The sequence below is a fragment of the Cannabis sativa genome, chromosome 1 (assembly GCF_029168945.1).
Source record: "Cannabis sativa cultivar Pink pepper isolate KNU-18-1 chromosome 1, ASM2916894v1, whole genome shotgun sequence".
Lineage (NCBI taxonomy): Eukaryota > Viridiplantae > Streptophyta > Magnoliopsida > Rosales > Cannabaceae > Cannabis > Cannabis sativa.
The window spans coordinates 13,668,576-13,690,425 of record NC_083601.1 but is presented as its reverse complement, the minus strand read 5'-3'; the positions used below and the strand labels follow the sequence as shown (position 1 = coordinate 13,690,425).

General features: G+C 43.1%; 3 protein-coding genes across 3 annotated transcripts; all 3 read right to left on the bottom strand.

Moving 5' to 3' along the window:
* Positions 1 to 655: 655 nt before the first annotated feature.
* Positions 656 to 1,990, bottom strand: LOC133037983 (uncharacterized). The gene is made up of 3 exons (XM_061115851.1): positions 1,505 to 1,990; positions 1,185 to 1,416; positions 656 to 1,107 (listed from the first exon to the last, which is right to left on the bottom strand). Exons 1-3 carry the CDS (start codon positions 1,988 to 1,990, stop codon positions 656 to 658), a joined length of 1,170 nt encoding a protein of 389 aa, XP_060971834.1.
* Positions 1,991 to 2,044: 54 nt separating this feature from the next.
* On the bottom strand, positions 2,045 to 3,596 carry LOC133031104 (L10-interacting MYB domain-containing protein-like). The gene is made up of 2 exons (XM_061104423.1): positions 2,911 to 3,596; positions 2,045 to 2,823 (listed from the first exon to the last, which is right to left on the bottom strand). Exons 1-2 carry the CDS (start codon positions 3,262 to 3,264, stop codon positions 2,233 to 2,235), a joined length of 945 nt encoding a protein of 314 aa, XP_060960406.1. The 5' UTR covers positions 3,265 to 3,596; the 3' UTR covers positions 2,045 to 2,232.
* Positions 3,597 to 18,290: 14,694 nt separating this feature from the next.
* Positions 18,291 to 21,212, bottom strand: LOC115706036 (ABC transporter G family member 6). Its single transcript, XM_030633536.2, has one exon. It carries the CDS (start codon positions 20,807 to 20,809, stop codon positions 18,539 to 18,541), a length of 2,271 nt encoding a protein of 756 aa, XP_030489396.2. The 5' UTR covers positions 20,810 to 21,212; the 3' UTR covers positions 18,291 to 18,538.
* Positions 21,213 to 21,850: the final 638 nt, after the last annotated feature.

Here is a 21,850-nt window from a genome sequence, read left to right as displayed (position 1 = left end):
TCTTTATAAGAAATTATTTTGGTAATGATTTTGATAAATTAATCATATAAGATAATTTATTATTTTGTTTGAAGTGTTATTAGATTGTTGGAATATAAAATTATTTAATTAGCAATTATAAATAAAAAAAATGAATTGAATGATAAAATTAATTAAAAGGATACAAATTGTCTTAAAAAGGAAAAAAAAAATAGAAAAGAAAGATGTACATGAAATTACATACTAAGGGCCAGTTTGGCACAGCTGTGCTGTGGGAAAAAGCAGCTGTAGCTGTGCTGTGAGAAAAAGCAGCTGTAGCTGTGCTGTGAGAAAAAACTACTAAGTGTTTGGTAAATATATTTTTAAAACAGCTGTAAGTTAGAAAAGTTGTATATAAGTGTTTGGTAAGCTAAATAATTGAATAGCTGTTAAATATACAATTACTAAAATAGGCATGACATTTGTTATCTTTAAATATAGATAATAAAATAATTAGTTAAACTTTTACTACTACTAATAATAATAATAATAAAAAATCTACATAAAAATTGTCTATTAAATATTTTTAAATTATTAAAAAATTTCTTCATAACAAATAATTCAAATTTAATCAATTTAATATGATAAAAGACAATATCAGTTAAATAAAACAAAAATAATGTAACATCAATATATTTTAATTATGTCCTATTAAACTTGCAGCAATCAAATCTCTGATATTGTCCATTTCATTTAAATTTGAAGCTCTAGTTGTCTCATCTTCATCTTCAATATTAGTTTGATCACTTGCACAATAATCTGGATTGTCTCTAATTTTCTCAAAATGTCGATCACGTTTTGCATGCCTTCGAATATAATTATGCAAGGTCATTGATGCAATTACTATTTTTACTTGCTTCTGGTATGGATAACTAGGCATATCTCTTAATATTTTCCATCTTTTCTTCCATACTCCAAAAGTTCTTTCAATAACACTTCGAAGAGAAGAATGTGCCTGGTTGAATACCTCTTTATAACCAGTAGGTTTGCTACCTCGTTGAAATTGTGGAAGATGGTATCTTTGGCCTTTATATGGTCCTAAAAAACCTGTAATTTGTGGGTATCCCGCATCCACTAAATAATATTTTCCTGTCAAATAAAATATAAAAACATTATTAAAAAATTATAAAGACTTTAATAATTTACAAATGTGTTTAGATGGCAACCTTGGGGTGGTTTTGGAAAATTTGAAGTTGAATCACGTAAAGCTGAATAGAAAATTCTTGTATCATGAGCAGAACCTTCCCACCCAGCATATGCATATATAAATTGCATATCAAAATTACATATTGCCATAACATTTTGAGTTGGTACCCCTTTTCTACCAACAAATGGTACTTGATCTTCAGGTGGAATTACGGCATTTACATGTACACCGTCTATTGCACCAATACAGTTCTAGAAAAAGAATACCAGATTATAAAATTATACTCTAGCTTGAGAAAAAAATTAATAAAAAAATATATAATTTTAAAGTATGACTTACCTTAAAATGAGGCATATATCTAGAATCTTTCAATATCTCTACAGGAACATCTTTAAATTCTGGGTCTGGTGGTTTTAATACATCTATACTCATATGACATAAAACATCTAAAACCTTGTTGAAATATCGACTAACTGTCTCGCCTGAGTGCTGGAATCGCTCTTGTGTTAATCGGTTTCCAGCGCCGTGACCTAATGTAAATAAAAACATTCCTAATATTTCAAGAGTACACATCCTTTTTGAACCCTCAAATCCATAATTAGCTTCCAGTTCATTGCATAATTTAATAAAAACATATTTCTCCATCCTAAACATTCTATAACATCTACTTTCATTTCCTTGTAATATTTCCATCAACCACATATGACCAGTTTGAGAAGAATTCATACAAGGAGTCTTTTCAATGTATGTTGTATAATAATGCTGAACAAGGTATGTAGCTACGTACACTGATTGTAACTCAATCTCGTCATCGGTGTCTGCCATTATTTTTAATTTAAAATAAACCTGTAAATATTAAAAAAAAATATATGAAAAAGATATCAAATAGCCATAGAGTTTTCATAGCAAATACAAGTAAACAAAATAATAAAGCATATTTATTTTAAATAGTAATAACACCAAGTCTTGAGAGCAAATACAATTGAAGAAATAACATAACAAACATATATTAAAGTCATAACACAAAGTTTAGAAAATAAATACTACTATTCGGCGTGATTTAAGCATTATAAGTATTCCAGAGTATACTCATTCCTGAGCCAAGTAAGCATCAACTCAGGTTCTTCCAATGAAACAAACATCTCTCTCTTCTCTTTCATGATAAACAAGCGAGTTGCAAATAAATACAAGCTGCTCCCTTTTTCGATTTCAGGCAAAGAATTTAATATTTTCATAACTTCGGCAATACTATTCTCCTTTCTAGCTATTTCAATATTTCTACTTCTTGTCTCCACGGCATCAGCAAGGCGACCAATTTGTTCAAATATCATTACAGGCCCTGTCTTCTTCATTTTCCCTTTTTCATTTTTCACCTTTTTATTTTGTTTCTCAAGTGGCTCGGTTGATCTCTTGCTAATTTTCTCTTTAGAAAATCTATCAATATTAGGCGTCTCTAGATCATCATCACTGCTCTCAAGTTGTTCATGTAAGGTTTCAGTATCATTAAAAGGCTTTTCAGACTCAGATGGAATTATTCCAGATGAAGGTGTCCAAGCATGCTCTCCTGTAGCAACAGTGTTCATAAAAATCCTATCTAATTTTTCCTCTACCTCTGGTTCAATTCCCCGAATGCGAAACTTTGCAGCATCAGGATGAGTCTACAAAAGGAATTTTGTTAATTAAATGTACCATGTATAAAAAAGTCTTTTAGTTTTATATAAATATTTAACAAGATTATAATGTACCTGTAATTTACTATTCCACCAATCTTCAGTTGCATCAATTGTATTCTTTTGCATACTCCATCCTAAACCAGTTTCTTTTCCCTTGAGTTGCTTCCAAAGCTTCCATTCATTTTTCAATCCATCCCACTTATTTTTCAGTTGGGCTCTAGTGTAATCTCTTCCAGTTGCTTTTTTCATATTTGTAATCAAGTTTAGATATCCAATTTTATCTAAATAAGTAGTAGGACGATGTCCATCATCAACCTCTTTGATACAGAATTCCAAGAAAAAATTCACACTCTCAGAATTCCATATTGCTTTACCTCGTGGTACTGCTACATCACTTTTAGTACAAATATTTTTTTCTTTCTCCATCTAATTAAATTAAAATAATAAGTTTTATTAAGAAGTAAAAACTAAAATAATCAGTCATAAAACTAAAGACTAATCTAACACGAAAGACATAAAATAATTATGATGAAAGCTTCATCATCATTCTATTCTACTTGGGTACCTAAAAATTTTAAAGAGTGACCAAAGTAATGTAAACACTTGATATGATATATTAGTATTCTTTTTTTTTTTTTGGATTAAAGTGTTTGTTACTATTACTCAATATGACTTTGTCAATACAAAGAAAATAAACAAAGTAAGCAATAACACTAAACAATTTGAATTGGCACAAAATGTACTCACTAAAATACCAATACCAGTATACTAGAGAGACTGATTTTTTTTTAGACCAATACCAGTATACCAGTATTCCCTTTTTGCCGATTTTTTTTTAAACAGAAGCTTGCAAAAGGCACACTCCATTAAAGTTTAGCTTCACTGTTGGCTTTAGCTACAATTTGCAACATATGTGTAATGTCTAATTTGCATATCATGATGACCCCACTTGTACGGCATAATTATATCTAAGCAGACAAGATTTAAACATTAATTCTCCACCCAAAACTGTTCTATCCAAGAAACCCAAGCAACTAAACATTACTTGCACCTTATGTATAAATAATGCCTAATATAATTCTGAGACAAACAAAACTAAAATCCCCAGCTTAAAGATAAATAATTTAAACTTCTAATCCATGGTGGAAGAGTGTGGGATAGGCGTTGATGCATCTAATTCTGATGCTTCAGTGGGTGTCGGTCAGCATAGAGTCTTAATATTTACGAGATAAAACCCCTAATCCCAATATATATTTATAACCTAAATTTCTTTTTCAATAACAATAGTGCGCCCAGCTTATATATTTATAGGAAAAAACCTGTATCGCAGGGAGGGTTTCTCACAGAACGGAATTGACTCTTACACACCCAGAGGAAATTGAAGAAAAAAATTGATTCGATAGGAGAAAAAAATAAAAAAAAATATTTTCATGGCATTGAAGGGAAAAGTTAAGAGATAAACCTTGATTGTGCAGGAGTTGTTGATGATGGAGTTGGCGAACGGCGGCGTGGGTGATCGGGGACGGAGAAGACTCCTACGATTAAAGGTGAGGAGCCGCAGTCTATCTCTGGATTTTACGAATGAAAAAAAATCTTAAGTAAAATGATAATTTTTTAATTTGAATGAGGGTAATTGGGTCAACTAAAAAATTCATTAAACCTAAATTTTAGCTTCCCGTAAAAGCTAAAATCTAAAAGTTGGTGTGGGCCAACTTTAAGTAAAAGCTATAATTTTAGCTTAAATTTTAAAAAAAGCTATTTTTTTAATTTTGCCAAACATTTTTTAAGCACTAGCTTTCTCAAAAAGCACTTTTAACTTTTCTAAAAGCCACCCCAAACGGGCCCTAATTTGTCTTAGGAGATGTAAGCTCTTATATTACTTAAAATTTACCAAATTTGTGTGCATGGTAAATTAAACAACTGAACATTAATTCTAAGATACCGGTACAGTATAAAAAAATAATATTATAATAAATTAATTAATAATTAGACAAAATTGAAAATAGATTTTTTTTTTTCGTTTTTATATTTTTTTCACTCTCAAAATGCATACTTTTTCATAATCAATAAATATTTTCAGTCATATCTCTTTATAAATTTTAACACCTCATCAATCTTTATAAACCCAACAAACAATATTAGTATATTATTAACTAACTCTATTGCTCTTAAGTCTCTTCCCATGTACTATTATTTTCTAAAAGCATATACAATGCCACTGCCATGTAAATAATTATTTTGACACAATAAATTTTATTAGATACACATTTATATAATAGATAAAATATATATATATATATAAAAAAAAACTTATTTCACATGCCTTGCATGTCATTTGCCCCTAGTTATATTATATATATATCAATAATAATATGTTAACAAAAAAAAAAATAAAAAATGTGAATAATTTATATGATGTTCCTTAAGTTTTAATGTATGACTTAGGCTTGGTAAGTACACGAGTTGTTCATATATAAAAAGAAAAATTATAGTGTAAAAATTAGTAGTTTTTGTAATATATAATGTGGTTTGAACTACGATTATTAAATTTAAAATCGCAATTTGTACCGCACCACGTAGTTTGGTAAAAATACAAATTGCAACCGCACCACAAAGAATTTTGAACTGCATTTTTTGTACGATGTGGTGTGGTGCAAGCGGTTTGTGCGGTGTGGTGTGGTGCAAGCGGTTTGTGCGGTCTGGGCGGTTCGATGAACACCCCTACTGCATACTGTTGACCGAGGTTTTCGGCAACTATTAAAATATGATTATAATAAAGAGCTGTAAGAAAGTGAGATGAAGATTTTTTACGTGGTTGGGGCGTTAATGAGCCTTAGTCCACGAGCCACTGTTATTAATGGATGTATTTAATACAGATTCTACACTTGAGAGAATGTCTTTCTCATAAATACAGAGAATGTTCTTGGTGAGTATTTTCTCTTCTTGCTCTTTTGCAACCCAAGATTCTCGACCCCATTAAATGAGCTTTGAGGGGGTATTTATAGTGTTTTGGTGGGGTAATCCCTAGAATTGTTCTTACACATGTGTCTGTAAGTATCCATAAAGTTGGGCATTTCCGATGAATATACCATGGGTGATGCATGGTCAAATCCCTAGGTGCTGTAGGGCTTTTATGAAGAATGTCCTTTTCGCCTTGTGATTGACGTGACTCTTCGCAGAGTAGCCGTCGCTAGACTTAAATGATCATTACTGTAGCGCTGCTGTTTGGGGGTTGTGCCGTCAGACTTTATTGCGTGTTACAGTCCCAACACGCTTCCTCCCATGCAGCATTAAATGCGACTTGATTGCTCGGGAGAGACCTGACATGTCCCGGAGAGCCTTCACGCTATACTAGCTTCCTGGAGTACCTTGTACTCCGGATGCCTCCTCCGGGACCCATGCTAACAGCGCTTCTTGGTGGCGCACAAAGACTTAGCAAATCTTTCCAAGTTATCTGATCCACGTGTCCCCTCTCGACTGGTCCACGTATTTTGGGCGAATTCTGGAGCAACATTTACCCCCCAAGCCTTGTTTACTTAGTAAAAATAAACCAAGGCTTGTTCAAGTGTCTCCGGTTGACTCCTCGTTTCCCTAGCTCGAGCCTCGAGCGCGTGGGGGCAAATTAAATGATGTCATTTAATGCAGCGATTTGCTTTTTGCAGAGGTCGATTCGTTTCACGCCCCATGATTGATGCGGCGCATTAATGGTGTCAGACGGATACTCAAACGTTTTCACCGCCTTAATGGTAGATTGATCTGATCCGTTGATCTTTGGGAATTCGAATCGTGCGTCTCCCCCACCGTGCGATTGGTAGGTGATGACGCCTGTTCCTCATGCGTTTTTGCCTATAAAAGCCACCACCTTTCCTTCATTTCGGTTACTTTCCATTCCTTGCCATTTCTGCTCGAATTTCCTAGAGAGAAAATTCCTCAAAGTAGCACGAACTGTCTTAATACCCAGACACTTCATTCAGTTTTCCGGTGTTTGACTTTGCCAGTTCTTCTCAACTCTCACTCAACCACATTCAGTACCTCCAGTTCAACGATCGACTGTAAGTTTCTTGCATCCTTAGATAATAACATGCTTATATTTACTTCGTTCGTTTTCTGGGTTCGTACTTAGAGGCTTCTGTGAGTGTTTAAGTTCTTCGAGTTCTGCTGTATGTTTACTGCGTTAGTTGTAGGATCGCCATTATCATGCCCCTGTTGTAGTCATACAGTTCTGTTTGAAGAGGGCCATGGGTTCTTCGTTTAACAGTCGCTTAGGGCATAGGATGGCTTTTCTCTTTTTTTTCTTTTTTTCTTTTTGCGAAACCACTTTCTGCGATTTCACTGCACCCGACACTTGTTCAGGGATTCTCTCCAGAGTTTCCCAGGTGACACGTGTCCGGAGGGGGCCTCTTTCCAGCGGTTAGGGGACCCCCACTCCCTTTTTCTTGATTTAGGGTTTGGTATGGGACCTAACTGCTGGGCTTTTCTTTCTCCCTTTTTGTTTTTCTCAGAACACAAAACGTCTGCTTCTGGCTCGAAATCTTCGAAGAAGAAAGGGAAAGGTATGGCCACGCTGGAGGAGGTTTCTCTGGGACCCGTTGCCCAGGAGGGGTATAAGTCCCGTGCAACCGGTTGGGAAGCGGCCGAGCTTCGATCGACCCTGACTTGTCCTCACCAGCTGGAGAACATTATTAATGTGGCTGGGATCAAACCCTCTACCTCAGGGACCTTCCACCGGCCTCCTCGTGACTCGGAGACGCCTAATCACAACTATGACGGCTTCGGGGCTTGGAGTCAGACCCATTTGATGACCGGTGCCATGCTCCCGCTCCAAGATTACTTTGTTAATTTTCTTGTATTTGTCGGCCTTGCGCCATACCAACTTATTCCTCAAGCTTACCGCCTGCTCTCAGGCTTATTTATTTTTTACACCGCCCGTGGCTGGGGGTCTCCCAGCCCGGCGGAAATTTTGTATTTTTATGAACTTGTATCCGTCCCCAAGAAAGGGGACAAACTTAAGGATGGTTTTTATGGGTTCCGGATCCACCCTGCTAACGAGGGGGTGGTTCCGTATAATAGGCAGACTCATGTTAAGGAGTACCGCCACCGCTTTTTCTTCTCGTCCGGGTTCAGGGCCGTGGACCACCCGGAGCTTCTCACGGAGTGGGTGCGGATCCCACCTTACCAGCGGACGCTTCCCACTCAGGCTTTCCTTCGAAGGGCCCAAGCCTTCGCCTCCTACGACCACGCCGATCTTGATGTCGGGGGCCTAGTCACCACGGAGAATTGTAGGAAGGCCAAACTTATCCTTTCTCACCAATCCGTGGATGACTCCAACCTCTCACGGGTCATCTGCCCCAATGTGAGGGCGCCGGTTGCGGAGAAGGCCTTCCGGGATGAGCTCATTGCTACGGCAGAGAAGAAGTACCAAGATTATCTCTACCGGAAGGCCCAGGAGAAGGCGTACTCTAAGGCCCAGGCTGCCTCTGGGAGAGGGCTTCGCGTGGGGAGTCCGGTGGTGCGAAGGAGCCAAGCCATTGGCGGGAAGTCCGAAGCTAAATTTTTTGACAAGATACTTCAAGAAGAGATTGAGGATCGTCCCGCCGGGGGGCCCCTTCGTCTTGAAGATTCTTCCGAGAAACAGACTTCCCGGCCTCAGCCTTCAGCCCCCGAACCAAACTCGGGTGCTCCCGGTGCTAGCACTTCCGGTGCCGGCGGTAAGTCTCCCTTGATAATTCGCTATGTTCCTTCCGTTGATGAATATACCAGTCATAGGCCCGTAGGGTTCGACGAGCGTCTTCGTAGATTTAAGATGCCGTTGACCCGGTGGGGGGATCGTTTGAAGGAATTTTATTTTACGAACTTAGGAGATTACCTAGGTCGGTCCCGGATGGGCTCCGGCCCTCCGGAACCTATTCCCTTAGGTCCATCAGCTTACATAGCGTCCAGCTGGTTTCGGCCCTCGGACAGTTATCTTGGAGATGATGCTGCCAGCATTAAAGTTCAGGACTTTGCTAGGGCCGAATTAGGAAGTTCGGGTAGGAGTAGCTTATTTGCTGTATCTTTTATAAGCGGTTCCTCACGAACTTCTAACACTTGCTTATTTTTTGGAACAGGTACCTCCATGGATGCCATCCTGGAACAGCTTGCCGGGGTTCATACTCCCGTGGCTCCTCCGGCTTTCACCCCCTCTCCCCCGGCCCCTTCCTTGAAGGTTCCTTCCGGCGCTCCTCCCGAAACCATTGACTTAGTGGATGACGAGGAGGTGCTTCTGGGAGAGGCCGTTGAGGGTGCAGGAGAGCCTCAAGCCCTTCCGGAGGTAGCAGAGGAGGACGAGGAGGAGCCTGAAATGGCTCTGATTCGCAAGCGTAAGGGTAAGATGATTGCCCAGGACGAGCCGAAGAGGCCTCAAAGGGCCGACACTCCTGCCCATGGCCTAGACGGCGGGGTCTCCCCGATGGAGGAAAATCCTGCTCCTCCCCACATCGAGCTTACCCCGATTCCGGGGGATGAGGTGAGGCAGGAGCTTCGCATAGCTAAACACAACTACGCTATGGACGAGTACTCCCGGGGGTATGCCGAAGTGGAGGCCCTTAGGAGGATTCTGCGAGCTGAGGTTGAGGCGAGCATCAACCACCCGGAATACCATGATCCGTGGAACCTCAATCTGGACCCCTTAACGGACTGGTTCCGTCCTCTCCTAGGGCCTACTTTGGCTCCCTTTGCCGCGGAGATGACCGGCGAGTTCGCTTCTCAGCTTACACGTTGTGCGCCCAAGCGGTTTGCCACTTGTGCTTCCCTGAACTCCATCTTCCAGGTCCAGGACCTCAGCCATTCTCTCACGGTGGTAAGTACTTTGCAATTTTTTTGCGTTTCCTTTTTGTTGTTTGTATTTTGTTTTCTTCCTTTGAGAAATTTTTCCTTATACTTCGTTATGGTTCAGCTTGCTGCTGAGGCTGGCCGCCTCTCCAGGAACATCATAAACCATGGCTTCGCTCTGTCCGACTTTGGGGACATGAATGACGTCAGGAAGGTCCTCCAAGACCTCACAGCGGAGAGGCAGATCTACCAGGAGGCTGCCGAGCGCCAGGAGGCAGCGGCCAAGGCCAAGGAAGAGGAGGCCAAACGGAGGGAGGCTCAGGCGGAGGCCATGATCCGGGACGAGGCTCAGCGGAGAGACAGGATGGAGGCCCATCATCAGGAGGAACTAAGGGCTCAAACCGAGGCTGCCGAGAAGGCCAGGCGAGATCTCCGGGAGGCCAGGGAGGCTTTGGATGAAATGGTCGCCAATGTGAGATCTCTAGAGGAGACTCACCAGTCGGACATCGAATCCAAGGCCGCTCTAGCTGTGGAGTTGAAGGAGCTTAGGGATTTCAAAGAACAATCCACCAGGAAGGCCAAGAGGGCCGAGCTCCTTTCTCCTGTTTCCTGCGCCCGGTGCCCGAAGCGCTTTGATGATGGTGTCTATATGGCTTGGGCCACCAATGATCAGAGTATCAAGCTTACTTTTTATCCCAAACCCGAGGAGATGATTGCCAGATTTCGGGAAAAGAAGAAGAAGCTTGACGCTGCGCTTGAGGCACGGATTGGATCTCGTCTTCCTCCGCGGGCTGACTGAGCTGCCGTATTATTGACCCAGATTCTACCCGTTTCTTTTATAACTCTTCTTTTTTTTTTTGTTTGTACATATTTGCTGCTGCCTTAGAACAATTTACATATAGGCGGCAACTTTCATTTGAAGGGGAGACAATTATATTTTAAGGCTTGTCCCCGGGCCATTTATATGTATATGACCTGCCCTTTGGGCTAGGATATTATTTTTTTTTTTATATATGCGATCTTTATTTGTCACACTTATATATTTTAACCTGTCCTTTGGCTCAGGGTTTTTATACTTATGCTTGTTATTTTTGCGCATATTTTGACCTGCCCTTTGGGTCAGGATATTTTACTTAGTTTGTTTTTGTTTGTCCGTGCGGTATACCCTAGTACCCCCCTGAGTGGCATAGAAACTTTGTTTTTAAGGCACTCAGTTTTATTTAATATAGATGAGGCATACATTTGGACGGTACAAACCCTTTGAACAAAATCTAAGTTTAATTTGCTACTGGTAATATTTTCTGAGGTGATCGGCATTCCAGGCTCTTGGGACAGTAGTTCCGTCCATTCTTTTCAGTTTGTAAGTGCCAGAACCGATTTCGTCCTCGATTTCATATGGTCCTTCCCAATTTGGTCCAAGTACCCCCACTCCGGGTTCTTGGGTGGCTGGAAAAACCCTTCTTAGGACCATATCCCCAATAGCAAATTTTCTGTTTTTAACCTTGGAGTTAAAATACTTGGTCACCTTCTTTTGATAAGCAGCCATCCGTATTTGAGACTCATCCCGGAGTTCTTCGACTTGATCCAAAGCCTCTTCGAGCAGTGCCTGATTAGTGGCCGGATCATAAGTCGTCCTCCTGTGGGATGGGAATAATGTTTCCACCGGGACCATTGCTTCACAACCGTACGCCATTGAGAACGGCGAGTGACCAGGTTGTGGTTCGGGGGTCGTCCGGTAGGCCCACAATACCCTTGGCAATTCTTCGGGCCGGTTATTTTTACGGGCCGGTAGCTTCTTTTTCAAGGTGACCTTTAGGATTTTATTGATCGCTTCCGCTTGGCCGTTTGTTTGAGGCCGGCTACCGCGGAGAAGCTTTTACCACTCCGTGTTGGTTGCAAAAGTCAGTAAATTCCTCGCAATCAAATTGCTTTCCATTGTCTGAGACTATTTTATGAGGCAAGCCGTATCGACACACTATGTTTTTAATAACAAAGTCCAATGCCTTCTTAGCAGTTATTGTCTTCATAGGCTCAGCCTCTGTCCACTTGGTGAAGTAGTCCACTGCTACTATTGCATACTTTACCCCTCCTTTTCCCGTAGGTAGAGACCCGATGAGATTTATTCCCCAGACCGCGAAGGGCCAGGGGCTGGTCATCAAAGTGATCTCATTTGGAGGAGCTCTCGGTATGTTCGCGTACCTTTGGCACGAGTCACACTTTTGGACATAGTCTATACAATCTTTTTTCATTGTTGGCCGAAGTACCCTTGCCTCAATATTTTCTTTGAGAGCCGGGTCCTCCCGTATGATCTCCACAGAACCCTTCATGGACCTCCCGCATGATTTGTCTAGCTTCAGGGTCCGATACACACCTTAAATAAGGCATGCTGAGTCCTCTCCGGTAGAGAATTTGATCCATCATTACATAACGATGAGCCTGATACTGAATCTTTCGAGACAATGCCCTCTCTTGGGGCAACTCACCTGTGGTTATGTACTTTATGATGGGGACCATCCAGCTGGGTTCTTGCCCAACCGTTTGTGTGGTCTCTTTTATTTGGATGCTTGGCTCCGCCAAGCGTTCCACTGGTACTACCCCCAGCTCTTCGATTTCGCTGTCCGAGGCTAACTTAGCCAGACAGTCCGCATGAGCATTCTTCTCTCGGGGGATTCTTTCTATTTTGTAGTCCGTGAACTCGTGGAGCAATTCTCGGACTATGGTTACGTACGCGGCCATCCGCTCGCCGCGAGTTTGGTATTCTCCGGAAACTTGGTTTACGACCACCGAGAATCACCGTAGACTTCCACTCTCTTGGCTCCTACGGCTTTAGCCAATTTTAGCCCCGCTATCGGGGCCTCATATTCGGCTTCGTTATTCGAAGCTGTGAAGTTGAATCGGAGTGCTGCCTGGAGCCGCAATCCAGTAGGTGATATCATAGCCACTCCGGCTCCTGAACCGTTCTCATTAGAAGCTCCGTCCACAAATACTCTCCAAGTGGGGATTGGTGGCTCCGGTGTATTGGATGTCGCCTCGGCTTCATTGCATTCGGTGATGAAGTCTGCCAAGGCTTGGCCTTTTATGGAAATCCGGGGCACGTAATGTAAGTCGAACTGACTCAGCTCCATCGCCCACTTGAGGAGTTTTCCGGATGCTTCAGGCTTACGGAGAACTTGCGGAGTGGATGATTGGTCAAGATTCTGATCGGATGGGCTTGGAAGTATGGTCTCAACTTCCTTGATGCCATCAGGAGGCAGAATACTAATTTTTCAATAACCGGGTACCTTGTCTCGGCCCCTACCATGCGCTTACTAACATAGTACACGGGGTGCTGAATTTTTCTTCCTCCGGACCGGTAAAGATCGACCGCATGCTCGGAGACGGCCAAGTAAAGGAACAAGTCTTCTCCAAGGACGGGTTTTGATAGGATAGGAGGTTTGGCCATGTGGTCTTTTAACCTTTTGAATGCTTCCTCGCATTCATCTGACCATTCGAACTTTTGGCATTTCTTCAGTATGTTGAAGAAGGGTATGCACTTGTCCGTGGATCGTGAGATAAAGCGGCTCAGTGCGGCTACCTTTCCGGTCAAGCTCTGCACGTCCTTATGTTTCTTGGGGGATGGCATGTCCAGGAGAGCTTGGATTTTCTCCGGGTTCTCCTCGATCCCCCTTTGGCTGACTATGAAGCCCAGGAATTTTCCCGACTTGACCCCGAAGGTGCATTTTTTCGGATTGAGCTTCATGCCGTATCTCCGGACGACTTCGAAACATTCTTCTAAGTCGCTTGCATGGCTGTTGCATGCTTTGGATTTGACGAGCATGTCGTCTACATATACCTCCATGTTTCGTCCCAGGAGGCTTTTAAACATCCGGTTAACCATTCTTTGATAGGTTGCTCCGGCGTTTTTCAATCCGAAAGGCATGACTAGGTAACAGTATACCCCCTTATCGGTCACGAAGCTAGTGCACTCAGTCCGCCGTATGCATTTTTATTTGGTTGTACCCGGCATAGGCATCCATGAAAGATAGCGACTTAAATCCGGACGTGGCGTCTACCATCCGGTCGATCTGGGCGGCGGAAAGCAGTCCTTTGGGCAGGCTTTGTTTAGATCTGTGAAATCTATACAAACCCGCCAAGTCCCGTTCGGCTTGGGCACCAGGACCGGATTGGCCAGCCATTCCGGATAATACACGTCGCGGATCATGCCATTGGACAAAAGTTTATCCACCTCTTTCTCTAAGGCCTCGGCTTTCACCGAGTCGAGCGGGCGTCTCTTTTGCTGTACAGGGGGCATGTCCGGGTTGACATTGAGTACATGGGTGATGACATGAGGGCTGATGCCGGTCATGTCTTCTTGGCGCCATGCGAATATGTCGATGGCGCCCTTCAGTGTTTTTATTATTTTATCTTTTTCCTCCGGATCCAGGCTCCTCCCTATCCGGAGTACTTTGGTGGAGTCGTCGTCGCACACTGGTATTTCTTCGACGTCCTCCATTGGTTCCACGACCCTTTCGGACCCTATGCGAGGATCCAACTCGTCCTCTTCAGCCTTCTCTATCTCAGGGGGCCCCCGGACCATGAGTACTGGCAAGTGGGTGGCAACATTGTAACATTGCCTGGCCTCTCCTTGATTTCCCTTCACCGTTCCGACTCCGGCTTCCTGGGTAGGGAATTTTAGGCATAGATGTCGGATTGAAGTAATTGCACCAAAGTCGACGAGGGCCGGTCGACCTAGGATTGCGTTGTAGGCTGTTGGACAGTCTACCACCACGAAGGTGCAATACTTGAATGTGCTTTGGGGGGTATCCGGGCACAGGGTAACTGGGAGCCTGACTTTTCCCATCGGGATTAGCGTCGTTCCGTTAAACCCTGTGAGCTGCGATCCACTAGGCGAGAGGTCCCGGTCGGTCAACCCTATCGCAGTGAAGGCTTCTTTGAAGAGCAAGTTCACGGAACTCCCATTGTCAATCAGGACCCTAGCCACCACCTTATTTGCGATGGGGGTCTCTATGACCAGCGGGTCGTGGTGAGGAAAACGCACTGTCTTGGCGTCTTCTGCCGTGAACGTTATGGGCTGATCCATTAGCCGAGGCCTTTGGGCCAGGAGTTGAGTAACCTCCCACACCTCACTGTGTCTTGCGGCCTCGGCATATCTTTTTCGCTCCTTGCGAGTGTTTCCTCCGATATGGGGACCTCCGGAGATCATGGCTACCCGTCCATTAGGCCGGGGCGGTAGCCCGGGTATATGCTGGGTGTCACCTGCGGGGGGGAGCTGGAGGCAATACTCCTGCTGTACCCCCTGGCGTTCCCGGAAGCATACCCCCGGCCACCTGCCCTGGATTAAGGTGGGGCAACCTATTTTTGATCCACTCATAGAGGTGGCCCAAACGGATCAAATTTTCAATCTCGTCTTTGAGATTTTTACACTCATTGGTGCTATGACCAATGTCGTTGTGGTACTCGCACCTTTTACTCGGATCTCTCCGGGAGCTGTCTTTGTACAATGGCTGGGGTCTCCGGTAGTGTGTATTCTGCCTTGTGGCAAAATATACACGTTCCTGAGAGTCCGTGAGCTCTGTGTACTGGGTGTATTGGGGTGTGTACCCCTTCTTTTGGCGCTTCTCTCCCGTTCGGGTGCTGCCCTTGGAGGACCTTTTGCTCCTCGACCCCTGGGTAGGGCCTGTTAAGCTAGCAGTCGGGGCAGCCTGTGAAGGAGTCCGTCCATTCACCCCGGACGGGTTGCCGTAATGGGAAGATGCCGGGGCCAAAGCCTGACCCTGGCTGTATCCGGGAGTGGCAGAGAACTGTATGCCACTTACCGGGGGAGTCGCGGTCGGGACAGTACCCGAGGGCGACACTCCTGGCATGTATCCCGCTATCCTGGTGGGATAATAGCCTCCGTAAGCCACGATCTGGGCTTCTTCGAGGTTAATATACTTTTGGACTCGCTTCTGGAAGTCCTGAAGGCTAGCAGCGCCTTCTTGCTGTAATTCGTTCCAGAAGGGAGTCCCAGTGCGGATTCTTGCTTGGAGAAGCGCAAGCTGTTGTCCGTCGTCGACCTTCTTGGTCTTCGAGGCTTCCTCTCGGAACCTCTTGATGTAATTCTTCAAGGTCTCGGTGGGCAGTTGCTTGATGTTGGTCAAGGCACTAACCTCCAAGTTGACCTTCCTGGCAGCGACAAATTGTCTCCGGAAGTTGGTTTGGAGTTTGTTCCAACAACCCACCGATCCTGGTTCCAATTTTTTGAACCATTCATCTGCCGATCCGCTCAGAGTGAGGGGGAAGCACAAGCATTTGGCGTCATTGCTGACCCGCATGACTGTCATGACCCGGTTGAACCGTGACAAGTGATCACTGGGGTCGGAGTTCCCAGTATATGCTGCCATTTCGGGCATCTTGAAGTTTTTAGGGAGCTCCGCCTCCAGGATATGTTTGGCACAAGGCTCCCGATCCTCACTGTCCGAGTCGGAGTCGTCTCCCTTCTGCCTCCGGGAGACTCGGGCAATATCTTTTCGAAGTATGGCAAGTTCCGCCATAATCCCTTCGTTTACAGTACCCGAGGAGACCACGGGCCTGGCTCTTTTTTGGTCAAGGTGATCCCGGAGGTCACCTTGATTCCCATTGATTTGATTTCTCGGATCAATGGGTGGACATCTCTGTCCTCTTCTTCCTCTACCCCACAGTTCTGGTGCACGGAAACGCTTTTCCGGTCCCCTCGATCCCGAGGGCCAAGACTCCCTCTTTGGGGCTTGCCCCTCTGCGGACCTTTCCCTTTAGGGAAATCCGAGCGGACCCTTCGCGGATCCTGCACCTTTTTCTTCCGACCAGGGGTAGAAGTAGGGTTTTTTGTTTGGTTTTCCTCAGCAGGGTGCCTTATAGGGCTAGGTTCCCTAGGCCTTTGCTGCTGGGAATTAGGCGAAGACGTCGCTGGCTCCCCGTCGAGCCCAGCGGCCATCGCCTTGGGATGCACGTGAATACCAGCTGCCTCCATGGCTTTCTGCATGGCTAGCATCACTTCCTGCATTTTTTGATTTTGCGCTTTCTGAGCTTCGATCTCAGCTTCATGATCGATAGCTTTTTGTCTAAGGAGCAACAACTCCGAGTAGCTTCCTCCGTCATAGGCATACTCGTCGAGGTGTTCCTCGTAGTTTTCATCGGGAACTATTTCTTCTTCTTCTTCCTCGGACTCCTCTGCTGCCCTTGAGGCTACATCTTCCTCATTGGGGTCTTGAGCGTCTTCTAGAGGGCGAGGATGACGTGTAGCTCTTGTCTCCACCATTGTCGTGAAGTTAAATGCTTGTTGTGAAGCAGCTTTCCTCAGCTCTCAATGAAAGCACCAAAATGTTGACCGAGGTTTTCGGCAACTATTAAAATATGATTATAATAAAGAGCTGTAAGAAAGTGAGATGAAGATTTTTACGTGGTTGGGGCGTTAATGAGCCTTAGTCCACGAGCCACTGTTATTAATGGATGTATTTAATACAGATTCTACACTTGAGAGAATGTCTTTCTCATAAATACAGAGAATGTTCTTGGTGAGTATTTTCTCTTCTTGCTCTTTTGCAACCCAAGATTCTCGACCCCATTAAATGAGCTTTGAGGGGGTATTTATAGTGTTTTGGTGGGGTAATCCCTAGAATTGTTCTTACACATGTGTCTGTAAGTATCCATAAAGTTGGGCATTTCCGATGAATATACCATGGGTGATGCATGGTCAAATCCCTAGGTGCTGTAGGGCTTTTATGAAGAATGTCCTTTTCGCCTTGTGATTGACGTGACTCTTCGCAGAGTAGCCGTCGCTAGACTTAAATGATCATTACTGTAGCGCTGCTGTTTGGGGGTTGTGCCGTCAGACTTTATTGCGTGTTACAGTCCCAACACGCTTCCTCCCATGCAGCATTAAATGCGACTTGATTGCTCGGGAGAGACCTGACATGTCCCGGAGAGCCTTCACGCTATACTAGCTTCCCGGAGTACCTTGTACTCCGGATGCCTCCTCCGGGACCCATGCTAACAGCGCTTCTTGGTGGCGCACAAAGACTTAGCAAATCTTTCCAAGTTATCTGATCCACGTGTCCCCTCTCGACTGGTCCACGTATTTTGGGCGAATTCTGGAGCAACACATACAATAAAAGCGAAGTAGACTGTAAAATCTTTGGGATACCGGGATGGTGCCAGGTAAAGGGACTCTGATAGTCAAATCAATAGTTTGTAACATGTAGATATATACTAGAAATAAAATAGAATGACTTAGCTACGATCTTTGTCTGAAGGCCGAAGATTGAAGCAAAACTAGAATGTTGAGAAAATAAGAGTTAGAGTAAATGAAATGCATATAGTGTAGGATGTAGAATGTAGAATGTAGAAGATATCAAATGCAAGATGATCCTTCCTTGAGAAGGATTGATCCTTTAAATAGATTTCGCTCTTGAGAGTGTGAAAAAGTTATTTCACTAGACTAGGTCATCAATTTAAATGACCCTCAGAAGTATATTTATTTTATTTAATTAGTAGGCTACCTTAATAAATAAAGAAGAAGAGACATTTGTTGTAATATAATAGCACTCAAATGGGTAATAATTGTATAAAACTATATACATATACAGGTAATCAATTATAAATATAGAATATTAAAATTGTCTTAATTTTTGAGTAAAAACGAAAAACAATTTGATATGAAACAGTTTTACATCTGGAGATGTAGCAAACTCAACCCCATGATGATGATGATGATCAAGGCATCACTACACAAATATTTTGTAAATTAATAAGTAGAATTTTAATTAAAGTATTATTTATATGAGAAAAACAAAATAAAAAATAAAATACAAATAATAAACTCCCGCGCCAAAACAGGCCACTTCAATCTTTATCGTCCTCCTCCATGGATTGTTTACCTTCTCTTATTCTTGCTTCCGATCAGTAAGGAAAAGTAAAACAAAATCCTGAATAAGAAACCCCAGGCTACAGTCACCCACAAGCAACTCCACTTACTCAGATCAGTAACCCCTTGCTGATCCAAAATGTCAACCCCAGTGGTCAAACATGTTGATTGTGTTATCCTCATCCCAAGAGTCTGACTCAAACTATCCAACAATTTCACTTTCATGGCGTCCGGGACCTTTCCCAGTGGGCTATTATCAAAAATCTGGACTCCTCTAACGAAACACTTGACAGGGTCCTCAAACTCGTTTTGCAAAACTGCTTCGTACGGATATTTAACCAAAGAGAGATAATGGAACCAAATCCAGTAGGGTGGGATTCGGTCTCGGTTTATGAAGAAGCCACTGAAGAGGAGGAAGTAAGCTAAGATGGCTACGACAATGGTGTAGCCTAACATCACGTGAGGAACCACACCAGAAAGGAAGGTGACGAAAGAGCTTCCGGCCCAAAAGGAGGCCAAGATTATAAAAAAGTAAAAGAAGAAGCCGGCAAGCCCACCGTCAAGGCCCACGGCCCAAAAGGTGGTTGCCGAGAAAGCTAAGGAGAGGAAAACTAAGCTCGGGAGGGCTACGATCGAGTGTGAGAGGACGTAGGATGATCTACGGTAGGCGTTATAGGCTGTTTCTCTCATGAAGATGTAACGTTCTTGGAGAAAGACTGGTAAAGCATCGGCGCACGTGTAAAATGTGGTGGACATGGCGAAGGCGAAGAAGCCTAAACGTTCTTGGATACCTTTAGGGGAATTGTCGAGCTGCCAGAACATGGTGGCGAGTATGAATCCGGTTACCATAACTGCACCTAAACGGATCCCGAAAAGTTCTGGCATTCGCCGCGAGTTCATAATCGACCGCCTTGATAATACTGCCATCTCAGTCCACACTGGGTTTGCGAAGGTTGGAACCATTGAGTTCGAGCTTGGGTCTACAGTGACACTGTTTGTTGTTGCTCCTGATACCAATTTCCCCCTTGAAATGCTCGCGCTTATGGCTTCTTTTAAAGATAGCGGTTGTAATTTGTCGTCTGTTACGGCCGGATCGGATGTGCGGATTAAGTTTTTCTTTGATTCCCATGACTTGTTGAACTCGACTAAGGCTTTGGTTCCTCCTGGTGATCCCTCGAGTTCGCGGATTAGGTCTAGAGCGAACTCTGTCCGATTTTCATTTTCCGGAATGGGGTTTCCGAACTCGGCGAAGTAACCGGGAAGGTTTGTTGGGGAACCGCTGTAGACTGTTTGGCCTCTGGAGAGGAAGATCAAACGGTCGAGGAGGCCGAGGATTCTGTAACTCGGCTGGTGTACAGACATGATGACTAGGCTTCCGCTTTGGGCGATTCTCTGGAGGACCTTCACAACCATGTAAGCACTGGTGGAATCAAGACCAGAGGTTGGTTCGTCGAGGAAGAGGAGGATTGGGTCGTGAATTATGTCAATTCCGATAGATACACGACGGCGTTCACCGCCGGAGACTCCACGGTGACCTTCGTCTCCAATTACTGTCTTGGCTGCATTTCTGAGACCTAATTGATCGATCAAGGCCTGAACACGCATCTTCTTCTTTGATTTGGAGAGTGTTCGTGGGAGACGAAACTCGGCGGCGAACATGAGAGTTTCTTCCACTGTCAACATCGGGAAAAGGAGATCATCTTGCATCACGTAAGCTGAAATCACTTTCAGGAGACGAGACTCCAAAATCTCTCTGTTTAACGTAACTGTCCCTTTCAAGCTTCCTTTGGCTATTCGATTAGCTAAGGCATCGATCAGAGTTGATTTACCAGAGCCACTAGCGCCGAGAACTGCGAGTATCTCGCCGTCACGAGCTTCACCCGAGATGTTATTGAGAAGAGTCTTGGTTTTCGTGAACAGAGTATCCCCAGCAACAGAATCAGCCGGCGCCCCAAGAAGATCCCTCCGACGAGAGAAGACAGAGGAAAAGCTCAACTTTCTTGGAACCTTAACACAGTAAGTGAGATTATTGAAATTAAGAACGAACGGCAACGAACGAGGTTCCATACTGACGTCACCTAGCTCAAGCACCTGGTGAACTGGAGTCTCACCACCATCGCCGGTGGCTTCCTTCCGTACATCTCCGACTCGCTTAAGGAGCTGGCCCAAGGTCGGTGATTCAGTGGAGCCACCTCGGTTGTGGTGGCTGTTGTTGAGTTCCATGGTGAAATAGGCGTCTCTGGCCGGCGATATACTATTATCGGCCACGATTCGAGACATTAATTAGTGGGAAATTTGAGAGGTTAACAAGGGTGTGATTGAATTGAGTAATTATATGTATATTATATGTACATATTATCTGTGTATTTATCCTCAATTTAATGTTATTTTAATCTATTATAACAAATAGTATATTTAAGAATGGTACGTAGCTAAATAATGTATTAAGTGGTTACAAGAGATTTGTTGGGTTATATATCTTATTATGCCCATTCTTATAGAAGAAAAGAAAATTAAATAAAAAAATATATAAACAACCAACAGTTTTGTGCTACTTTTTTAGAAAGGTTTTTTGGTGGTTATTGCAGATAGGCTACCGAGACTTACCAAATTGCAAGCTAACTCATACCTAAAAAAAATGGGAGCTATGAAGTGTGAAACTCACCAAAAGTCAAAATATATAGAGGTATATGAAGTGTTCAGTAAATAATATATATATTCTTCTTTTTTATTTATTAAGGTAGCGTATTAATTAAAATAAATATACTTCTGATGGTAATAAATTAAATTGATGTAATATTAAATAGTATTTTTGGTATGTTGGTTGAATACAATTAATATGTTGGTTGAATTGTGATTTGTTTATGGATAGTCGGAGTGGTAAAAAGGCAGCAGTTTTGACTTTGAAATAATATTGAGTCACAACAACTATCACTCCTTGATTGCATATAATATACATATTTATTTATATACTTTAACAAAAAAGAATGGTATAAATCATGCCTAAATAAAGGAGGTTGTTATTAATAATGAAAATGAGTTAGATAGCCATGTAAATAACTGTTCTCAACCATATATCTCAAAACTTGGTAAGCATGGTGCTTAAAACCAGCTAGAAATTTATTAGAATCATTACTAACTTAAGAATTAGAAATATAATGTTTATTTTAAATCAAAGTTTTGTGGTAAATGGTAATAATATACACTTATTATTCTCCCTTCCTAGTCACGTACGTACAGACATGCATATATAACTTAGTGGGACCGCTTTCTCGTTTATCTTTTCGATTCTCTTAAAAATTGTAGATGTAGTAGTATCCA